The sequence below is a fragment of the Stegodyphus dumicola genome, chromosome 2 (genome assembly GCF_044657685.1).
Source record: "Stegodyphus dumicola isolate Sdum_Otavi_A_Nest chromosome 2, ASM4465768v1".
NCBI classification, from domain to species: Eukaryota; Metazoa; Arthropoda; class Arachnida; order Araneae; family Eresidae; genus Stegodyphus; species Stegodyphus dumicola.
Genome location: NC_140769.1, coordinates 258180823 through 258192752, shown reverse-complemented (window position 1 = coordinate 258192752; position 11930 = coordinate 258180823). Strand labels below are relative to the sequence as shown.

Sequence of the window (11930 nt, the reverse complement as noted above, 5' to 3'; positions counted from 1 at the left end):
GGGATCTGCATCTGTTAGCTCTCGAAATCGATTCAGTTATTGACTAAACTCTACGCCAACCACAAGGTTGTTGCTTTGCTAATTTTGTTATTACTCTTTACTAAACTTTTTGCACAATTATATGTTTTTATGTGATTACTGTTAACTAGTTACTCAATCTCTTACAGAAGGCAAATGTTGCGCACGCACCATATGCAGAATCCTAATATCATATTGCAATATATCATATTGCAGATTTCTTTGCTCCTGATAAAGAGGGATCTGCATCTGTTAGCTCTCGAAATCGATTCAGTTATTGACTAAACTCTACGCCAACCACAAGGTTGTTGCTTTGCTAATTTTGTTATTACTCTTTACTAAACTTTTTGCACAATTATATGTTTTTATGTGATTACTGTTAACTAGTTACTCAATCTCTTACAGAAGGCAAATGTTGCGCACGCACCATATGCAGAATCCTAATATCATATTGCAATATATCATATTGCAGATTTCTTTGCTCCTGATAAAGAGGGATCTGCATCTGTTAGCTCTCGAAATCGATTCAGTTATTGACTAAACTCTACGCCAACCACAAGGTTGTTGCTTTGCTAATTTTGTTATTACTCTTTACTAAACTTTTTGCACAATTATATGTTTTTATGTGATTACTGTTAACTAGTTACTCAATCTCTTACAGAAGGCAAATGTTGCGCACGCACCATATGCAGAATCCTAATATCATATTGCAATATATCATATTGCAGATTTCTTTGCTCCTGATAAAGAGGGATCTGCATCTGTTAGCTCTCGAAATCGATTCAGTTATTGACTAAACTCTACGCCAACCACAAGGTTGTTGCTTTGCTAATTTTGTTATTACTCTTTACTAAACTTTTTGCACAATTATATGTTTTTATGTGATTACTGTTAACTAGTTACTCAATCTCTTACAGAAGGCAAATGTTGCGCACGCACCATATGCAGAATCCTAATATCATATTGCAATTTGAATTCTGTTCATTTCATACATTAAAAAAGATAACCTAATCTCGGCCCTGTTTTTTTTCCCTGTTGAACACAAAGCATTAAAACTGAGTCCTCAAATGTTATTCTTATTTTGTTCGGGAATAAGATATAGATTCTTAGGTAAAGGAAATCAGTTGTAGCTGTATAAAACATTTTCTAAAAGGAAAAGCTTCCTTTTTCTTTGTTGTTCTGTATATTTCTATTTTTCAAAATAAATTTAACTGCTGCTAAGAAAGTTGTATAAAGTAATTTGTTTTCTTTTTTCAAGGAAATTTAAATAAAAGTTTAATTGCTTCTTAATGGAGTGTTATTTTAGATACAGAACGATTTTTTTTAAGGTGCTAAGTCTTTCTTTAAAATAAATGCTTAAATTTAAATTTTCTCTAACATTAAAATCTTGTCTAAAGAATATTGAAATTTGCCTAACTTTGTTGGTCGGTTAATTTGGTTTGGCAAATGGCTATCTCTTTTAAAGAAAGATGCCTTTTTAAAAAACTTTCTAAGAGAAACTATTTCGTATTCCTGTCCCACAGAAAAGAATGTTTTTACGTCGTTTACATCGTGTACTTTGAAATAAAATTGTTGTACGGTCTCGTTTAGTTTTTAACTAGTTATATTAATAAAGTTTCCTATCCTCCTCATTTCCATTTTCCTACCAAAATCTAAATTTCCAGCATGCGTGATACTCCAATGAGGTAAAAAGAGAAGGAAAGTATTTAAATGAAGTTTTTAGAGGGTATAATCAAAGCCTGTTCTGCCTGCTGAACACCACTTTACTAATTTCTATTCTCCTGAGAGTAATATTCTGCAGCGTTGAGTTATTTTCGTCATTAGGCTTGTCACACCCCCCTTAAGTCAGAGCCAACTTGCGCGTTGCTTAAATTTTGTGGTCCTCAGGCTAACTTACTTATTTAGTTAAGCCAAATTTAATATTTTTGATTAAGCCATAACTGCTGGCTATATATTTTGTAAGTATAAATGGGTGCCTTCTGTCAGTTTTTATTTAAGTTCAATAAAGAGGTGCTTTACACCTTTCGCAGTCTCTGTGGTACCTTCATGTCTCTATGGTGTGGTACCTCTACGGCTGCGTTCAGACGACAATATAAAGGGCATAAGTGGTTTAAGCCGAGCTTCGTTTCCAGGCAAACAGTCTGCGCTACGTTACAAAATCTGCTTTAGGGCTGTTCGCATAAAAATCGAAGTTTTCAACTTCATGCCATCTTAGGATAAGCGCCGACCAATCAAAGCGAGCTCACGAAACCTGAATGGGAAAATAGAGTGGGACAGCTGTAGACGCAATCCCAAACGCATTCGCAAATTTTAACTTCTCTAAGTGGGTGCTACTTAGACCATGTGTCGCAGGTGTGAACGGAACTCCCGCATTTTATTCCTTGTGACTATGCCTCTATGACAGCTTCGTTCAGACGGGGGAATAAAGGGCGTAAGTAATTAAAGCCGAGCTCCGTTGCCAAGGCAACCAGTCTGTGCAACGTCAGAAAATCTGGTTTAGGGCTTGTGGCATAGGGTTCAAAGTTTTCAACTTCTCCGCCGAGTTTGGGATAAGCGTCGACCAATTAGAGCGAAGCTAAAACGAAGCGGCGTTCTACAGAAGATTTCGCTGTCACAAAACAAGCAGAGTGAGCGCGGGAAATCAGTCGAGCAGGAGAATAGCGCGGGAAAGTTGTAGACACATCCACGCATGCGCAAATTTAGCTTCTCTCATTGGCTACGGCTTACACCCCGTTCTCGCATGTGTGAAAGGAATTCCCGTATTTTATGCCCTTATGACTACGCCTCTATGCCCTTTACGCCGCCGTCTGAACACAGCCTTAACATCGCCGTCTGAACGTAGCTTTACAAGACACAGTGATATTTCACTTTCTCAGTATTTAAGACTTTTTTGTACATTTTATGTTTCTAAAGAAAAAGAAACGTTATAGAGTTATAAATTCGAATGGTAAAAAACTGTATAGTACTATTTTTACTTAAGTATTAACTGAATTTTTAATATATTATTACTTGAAATTTTTAACCCATTACCAAATATAAGTCTGAAATTACTATTCGCTCTATTCGCTCTGAATCTAAGCTATATTTCATTAAATTACATAAATGTTATATAAAAAGGGCTGATCATTTTTATTTAACGTAGGCATTCGGAATTTCATCGAATTTACGAGCTTTCTAAGTGTCTGTAAAAAATATACGTTGCGTCCGATTTCAAATAAAAGAACACACATATCTTAAAATCCTCTTTATTGAGCTTTAAGGTACAAAATTATATTACAAATATACCAAGATAGTTTTAAAAGAAACATTTTAATTGCTGGAACATAATCATTAAAGCACAATATTTATAAAAGTACTTTTCTATACTACATGATATACATCATAAATCTTTGTATTACAAAATAATAGAATCACTTCTTTCCATTTTTAATTACAAATTCTTCTTAAATAGGCAGTTTCAAATCTGATTAATAGCTTCGTTTAAGTTAATACTATTAATTGTAATATTTAACCTAATCAAGAATATTATCATCATTAATAATTTCATCAAAATAAATAAAAAATAGCTCTCACACAAAAATCTGAGATTTAATATCTGAACAGAACTGTTTTCCCACATGACTTAAGATAAAAATTATTTCAGACTTTTAAAAGCTAGTATTTTATAATAACACATTATCTTCACTGATAATTACATCGAAGGCAAACTTCTTATTATATCTAAAAGCATTAGGTTAGTTCAAGCATAAAATATAAACTAATTTCTCAATAAAACTTCTCTGGATAAGTTTTACAATAATTTTCAAAACATATTTAGGAGGATATATAACGGAGAAAATCACATACATTCCAAAGCTGTTATTTTAAAACACAAACTGCACCTTTTAAATTCCCCCTTGTTATTTTTAGCGTACAAAATTTGTGCAATACATAGTAGTATTTTATTCCTAATACACTAAATTATACACTACACTAAAAAGATTTTAAAGTTTGAAACTGATTGCACAAATAACATTAGGTGCTATTAAATTTTCAAACCAGCAATACGAATTCATTTATCAGTTAAAAATGAATCTGTTACATTATTTTATATTTTAAATTTGAGACTTAAAATTTTTTTTGCATAACTTTTATTGTCTTAAGTTGTGTAATGAATCAATCGAAAGGTGTTAAACATAGTTTGGAGTAGAAAACTTTAAACAGTTCCAAGTATTTAAATAAATGATTCAAATTTATTCTTGTATCTTTTCTTCAACTTTTCAATATTCTATCTGTTCAGTATGAAGATTTTAATTTTGCTGTTTGCGAATTTAGGTCAAACTAGGTATGCACGCTAATAGAACAGATTCCAGGTATTGCTAAATTGCATTTTTAAATTTCATGTGAGTAAAGTTATTGTTTTCTCAAATGATTTTTAATTAAAACAATGTGTTGTTCATTATATAGCAAGTTAAATAATTATAGTCAGAATTTTACTGTCCTAAAATATTTTTTTTACTATGTTGTATTTAAGATATTTAATAATTTTCCTGTTCGGTAGTTAATACTCTACGAGTAACATTTTTTATGGGATTTTAAATTAGGTTTCTTATTATTGGAAATATTTTACATTTAATATAACAATGAAATGCTGCAAGGAAGGAATGAATATTAAAGTTCTCAAAATTTTGATTAAAATAAAAAAGAATCTCCAAAAATAAAAAGGAAAAAAAATTGCCCGAAAATTGAAATCGGACGCATGTATATTTTAATCCTGTACATCACTACTATTTTAGTCTGCTTATAAATATAAATATATCGCCATTTTAATCTGTGTAAGAAGAGGACTTCTACAGATGGCACTGATGAAGCAGAAAATTTTTGTTTACGCCTAAAATAAATGCGCCTGAAAATAAAAATGATCTCTCGTTCCCATCAGATTTCAAACTCGGAAAAAAAAGTTTTAAATCTTGAATATATTGTTTACGTGCTGCTTCCGGTTTGTAAATCAAACCCCGGAAGTATGAACGGAAACATCTTTGTACTGAAAATTAGCCAAAATAATGCCTATTGTTAATCAATATTGGGTGATTTAAATTACACTCTCTAAGTGCATTTTTGGAATAGAAATAAGTAATTATTTTATAATTAATTTAATACTTTTTCCTACTGAAGAATGCAGTTATTTGAAATAATAACTGTAGTTTAAAAAGATAGTTTGATATTGTTTCCTAATAAAATTGTATGACAGGTAGTTTCACTCATTTAAAATAATTAGAACGTAACTATGAGTTACTAACTCTATAGTGCTTTTAGATCATTTTCTTACCTAACAGTAAAATTTTCTGTTCTATTCTTGATCTTACTATTCATATCTTGATCTTACTAATCCCATATCTAGATTTTAATTCTTGGAACTTTATAGCATATTTTGTCAGTATCATTTATCATGCATCGGCCAAACTAAAAAGAACGTTAAATTTTTGCGTCAAGGAACACGAATCTTACGTTCGAATAGGGAAGATTAACAGATTTTCGATAGTTAATTATAGTAGAGCACCTGATTTTATTTATGATTGACCATATGACACTTCATTTGACGACTGACACTTAATTTGAAGATATAAATTTTTGCGTCAAGGAACACGAATCTTACCTTCGAATAGAAGAAACAAAAAGATTTTCCATTGTTAATCATTGTTGGACACTCGATCATAGTTTAGAACTTTGGTTTTGTAAAAACTTTTTGTAAGAAATTTTTACAAAAATTGTTTGATTTCCTTGAAGTTTTTAACTTTACAAAAACTTATCTTCTTGATTTAATTCTAATAAGTTTCAAGTTTCACTACTAATTTTTGAAATAGATGGCACAACGTTCGCCCTGGCTTTGCTCTGTTTATTTCTTTCGGTAAAAAAACGGTTGTCATTTCTCCCACTTCGCAAAATTTATTTTCCTCCCAATATAATTCATATTAATATTATCTAATTAGTATATTTAAGTAAATATCTTTAATTAATGTGCAATATTTTTCAGGCTGATATGAAATAAAATTGTGTTATATTGTTATCGAGAATAACCTGTAAATGTTTACAAAAGTAACTCGCATTTACACATTATATAAGTCTGACTATTATTACAAGAAAATAGGTAACAATTACTCAATTCTTACAGCTAGAAATTGGCATTTCAGAATTTTACGAATTTCATTCATAATTAACTAGTGTACTGCTATTTTTTTTTTTTTTTTTTCATATAGAAACGTAAATCTATGAAATAGTTTATAAAGGTTCTAATCTATATTTTTATTTTATTTTATGTATGTTTCATCATAATTACGTTGCTGTTCTTAAGTGTACGTTTGATTCATCATAGCTGTATGCATATGTTTTGTGCTTTAATTCGCATGTTTGCATGATATATCGCAAAAAGTATTATCACATTTCATCGCGATCATAAATTCATTTCCAAACATTTCAATGAATTATGCATATATACAAAATACACTTCATAAAATATATACGAAGACTCCGTTAGACATGAAAATCTAGTGCTGAAATCTTTCCCCAAAATACTTTGCAAGAAGAAAAATTATAGCTTATTCTTATTTGGCGCCACTGCTTGATTGCAATGCAAATAAAAAGAACCTTGATTTCTTGAAGCTAAATTCTACTTAAGGGTAATCGCTAGAGCACAGACGGCGAATCTTTCAGGTTTGCATGGGAAAATTGTAAAGCGATACATTATTATTATAACCCCTCACGAAACTTACGAGGCATTTACACGCAATAGGAGTCAAGCCAGAAAATCGTAATTAAGCATCCATTTTTTAATTCCATGAATTATTTTAACCATGCTTTATTTTTAAAAACTCATTTATAATACGTAAATTTATATAATAAGTGAGAAACAACTAGTTTTATGTCTGAAATAAAATAAAGAAAGATAAAAAGATAAAAATTAAGATAAAATAAAAATTAATTAATTAATTAATTAATAAGCTCTACGGGTATTTCATAATAAAAAAAGAGCCCAGGATAACCGTTCTCACAAAAATGGCATATGCTTCAGATACACTAAACACACATAGGCATAACTTTACTGTTTTTTTCGTTTAACCCCAGCGTGCAAACTCATAAAGACAAGAAAATCTGTAAAATCGAAATTTCGCAAATGTCAATAACATTAAAGGAGTCAAAAACCTATGTTTTATTTCGCAGATAAAATATTCGCATAAAAATGCGGAATAATTACTTCTACTTCTAAAATTAAGACCACATTCATCTGTTTAAATGAAATCAAATGGCATGAGTAAAAAAAAAAAAAAATTGTTCCTTCCAAGACATATATTTACTTTTCACCTTAGAATCGTTCTACTAACAAAATTCATACGACTTTCCGACTCTGGTATACGTGTTACGTGTCATACATTCGCCGTCTTTGCTCCAGACCTGTCCTTAAATTAGTTACTAATTAAAGAAATGATTTAGGAAAAAACTAAGGATAATTTGGATGCCGGGAGACCATCCTATCACCACAATCTACCTCCCTCCCATAAGCGCACATATGACGATACTCATCGAACAGCAACCCAGCCGGACATTTTTTCATCAAGACCTCACCGTCGTAACACTGGTAGAACATATTGCATGACTCTGCATGGGCGAATAGACCCCGAGCTTTGGGACAGACAGATCTCACGCTAGCGGCTGCTAGCTCTCTATGTCCCTTTTTCAGTTCGCCATGAATGGTGAAGAGGTTCTCCCCAGATACGTATTGTCCCACTTGCACTCGACCTTTTGTGTCAGAATCTTTTTGTTTTTTGTTATCATCATCTTTTTTATTATTACCTTCAGTCTTGTTTCCTTTCTTGCCGCCTCCAGCTGAAAGATAAACAGAATTGAAAAATTAAGAATATTGAATTAAGTAATATATTCTACATTAAAATCAGACACTTTGTTAGACATATTATCTCTACATATAATAAAAGAAAGAGTCTCTGTGTGTGTCTTTCGTTCGTGCTGCGCGTAAGCTAATAGACCCAGGCCTAGGAAATTTGGTACATAGGTTAGGTACATCTAGACAAGAGCCACTGCAACTCGAAGTGATTTTTTCAAAATTTGAATCAGATTTTTTTTATTTTATCATTTTTGATGAAATTGCATCATTCTGAATAGTTTCATTCTTTTAGAAATGTGGTTTTGGCAACAGTTTTTTATTCAATGCTTTGTATACTGGACTGTTGACTGTTGAAAATATGAAATAAAATATTATTAATTCTACACGAACATCCTAATCTTCTTATTCTGACGCGCATGTGTCTCGCGAGGCATAACAGAAAGAATTTCCCTTTCCTATCTCTCTCTCTTTATTAGCTAATGGCAGAGAGGTTTGTATATTTTGAATTACGTCATCCACAAATCACAATTTTTGTTGGTTATTGCTTTCTGATGAAATTTTCATTCTTTTAGAAATGTGGTTTTTAGCAACAGTTTTTCACTCATTGCTTTGGATACTGGACTGCTGACTGTTTTCTCTTGAAAATATGAGATTTATAGCTCATTTCATTATAATTTTTTATATTATGTTTTAATTATATAATAGGGAGACCGGAAAGTAATGTCGCTTTCTTACATTGAATTCAAACGAATACATTTTTAAGAAGTTTTTATTTTTAATCAATAATATAATCATCCTCGTTATCTACAACCTTTTGCCATCTAATGTGCAGATTTTCAATCCCCGGACCGATAAAAATGAATTGGTTTTTGAGTAAAATATCTCGAGAGGACATTTTGGACATCATCCAAATTTTCAAATTTGCCACTAAGAAAATGGTGTAGGGATCCTAATAAATGGAAATCCAATGTTGCGATATCGGTCGAGTATGGTGTGTGAGTATGGCAGTACCTCCCACCCCAATTCATTCATTTTTTCCAGTGTTCGTCTTGCACAGTGCGGTCTTGCATTGTCGTGCTGCAGAATGACGCCTTTTCCGTTGACAATTGATATTTTTCGATTCAAGATTGGTTCACTCCATCCAGTTGTTCACAATAGAGGTCTGCATTAACAGTTTGTTCAGGTTTCAGCAATTCAAAATGAACAATTCTGCGAATACTCCATCAAACACCCAGAAGCACCTTCTCGGGATGTAAACCCTTTGTAACCCCTATTAAAACTGCCTTTTGAGTTTTGGATCATCATATAGGACTTATTTCTTTGTCTCCACTAATCAAACGATCAAAAAACGGTTCTGTATGGTGCTGTTGCAGCAATATGTTTCATGTGATGGATAGGTTGGCTTTGTTCTTTTCGGACAGATTATGGGGTACTCAAACACCTGCTTTGCTTATTTTTCCATTCTGCTTTAAGGGGACTCGTACACCTTAAAACCCATAAGATCTTCGAATAGGTGACTGTTGCAAGAATTGGGATAACTTATTTATTTTAAAAGCAATTACTTCCAACCTTTCACTCCTGACTACATAATATAGCTGCTTTCTGAAATAGTAATCAGAAAGTTTGTGTTGCCACAAATATTTTTATAATTTAATCCGCTTTGTGACAACATTTTGCGTCCTGTTTCAACCTTGCGCGCACAGTTTAAAAACTTCTATTGCATAATTTAATTCCATATTTAATATATAACTTTTATAACATTTGGAGACTACTGTGAACCTAAAATTCTAAAAATTTCTTGTTAAATTTTTATTTTATTTTGAGTTGAGTTTATAAAATGTATTTTATTAAAAAAATTGTAAGGTTTTCGTCCATAAAATTTTTCAATATTAAATTATTCATCAGATTTTTGGTTCAGTTAGAAAATAGTGCCCATATAAAGAATTCCATCGAATTTCAAGCAGGTACCATTAGCCATTTTTAAAATATCATGCGCGCAAGGTGGAAACATGGCGAAATATTTTGTCACAAAGAGGATTAAATTACAAAACTATTTGTGGCAAGAGAAACTTTCTTGTTACTAGTTTCCAAAGCAGCTATATTATGTAGTCAGCTGTAAAAGGTTGGAAGTAATGGCATTTAAAATAAATAAGTCATCCCAATTCTTGCAACAGTCACATATTCGAAGATCATAAGGGGTTTAAGGTGTATCAGCCCCCTTAAATGTTCTTGGGTGGTCGACCAAGGTTGGTTAAGAGTGTTTGACATGGATTTGCTTCCACTTCTGCCCTTAGCACGCGCAGAAACGACATCACTTTCCGGTCCCCCTATTATAATTTTAATTACATAAAAAGTTTTGCATGACTCTTTTAGGAAACAAAGATCTTAAATCCCTTTGTACCAATTGAATTCTTAAGATTTTGCAACGGGAAGTTGATTAATTTATTTATTAGGATAATTAATATTTGTATGAAGGAGATGCTGCTTATTTCATTGTAGTTTTTTTTAATATGTGATACATTTTTATTGATTTTTTTATAAAGTTGGTCTGCAGAGTAAAGGTACAGGTTTTGAGTTTAATGTTTGGTGTTCCCCTTAGGCATATTTCCGGTACATTTAAAATCCAGACATAGGATGGCCGCATAGCAGCTAGTTTTACATAAATTAAGAAACGATTTTCTGAACATCTTTTGAGTTACCATACACAAAGTAAAAAAGCCATAGCATACTCACCGTCAATGGCATTTAACATTTATTTAAGTATTTAAGGATACTTGAGAGCTTGTTTTAAAAGCTTTCAATTAAAATATTTGATGAAGGATATTGTACTGAGAAATAGTAAATAAGATTTCATTTATAGAATTGTACTCTACAGGGATTTCTGGAAAATCAACTATCACATTCTGCTATACAGCCAGGCGTACAATTTTATACATTTTGAGAGATGTTCGAATAAACAATTAAAATGGCATTTTATCCGTTTCTTATTTTTTGGAATCATAACCTTATCAGGTTCTGTGTTCCTCCTTACTTGCTTTGGGAACATTAAATGTCCTGACTCGGAACAGGGAGCTTACTAAAGCTATGTTCAATAAATGTAGGAAGTAGACAATACACACAGGAAGGGTATACGAAATCCTTTATTTTTCTCTCTTTACAATGATTTCCGGACTTCGGAATACAGAGACCAACCACTTGTGGTCTGAACGTAAGAATATAAAAATATTAACTAAATTCTAACTAAACTTAACTTTGGATTAATCAAACAAGTGCCTACTCCAAGATTGGCCGTATATTAGCAAAAGGCCGTATGTAGTACAGAGAACTGCTAACACTACGATACGCTTAAAATTATCAAGAGGATTAAATCTCTGGCCTTGAAGGCAACCAGCAACCGAGTAAAACTACTATGGCAAGCGGCCTGCTTCTAATAGCTCCTTCCTCTCTCTTGCTTGGCAAAAAGCTACAACTTAAGTACTTGGCGTTCGCGAGACAAATCTGCATAAATAAGTTAAAGCTTTTAATTCTGGCCGGAAGTAGAAAATAAGAAGTGATAGTAAAGATTTAAAATAAAATAAACGTTAGTAAAACTTAAGATCCTTACAACCTTTGGAGCGAAAACACACTAACAGTGTACTGTGGATTCCATATCAGTTTAAAAATACAATTTTATGTGTAAAAAGATCTGAAATGTTTCAGATTTTCATGGTCGCCCAGAAGGATTTGTTTTGGTTTTTTATGCTCTAGCTGAGGTTGCAGTCTACCAGTCTGCTATTGCAACCACTCGCACTGCTTTCTTTGTCTTTTTAGCTTTATTTTGAAGCATCATTTTCTTCGCAATCACGCAATGTATAATTTAACACTGAGGTAAATGGCTATCTTGCTAACCTGGCGAGATATCGCGAAGCTAGCGGTGGTTTTGCCAATTAATTCTTGTCGCCAGATTAGGCGTGAAATCGCCAAAAGTCGCCAAACTGGGCGAGCATTTGGCGACATTTTGGTCCGACCCCGTATAACTGCAACTCATACTGTAACT

General features: G+C 32.4%; 1 protein-coding gene across 1 annotated transcript in view; it reads right to left on the bottom strand.

The window, feature by feature from the left end:
- Positions 1 to 3256: 3256 nt before the first annotated feature.
- The window catches only part of LOC118197013 (protein obstructor-E-like), an 85433-nt gene continuing 76759 nt past the window's right edge, over positions 3257 to 11930 (bottom strand). Inside the window, exon 6 of the mRNA XM_035368480.2 lies at positions 3257 to 7878. Coding sequence (XP_035224371.1) covers positions 7493 to 7878 — 386 coding nt within the window. The 3' untranslated portion in view covers positions 3257 to 7492. The remainder of the gene's footprint in view (positions 7879 to 11930) is intronic.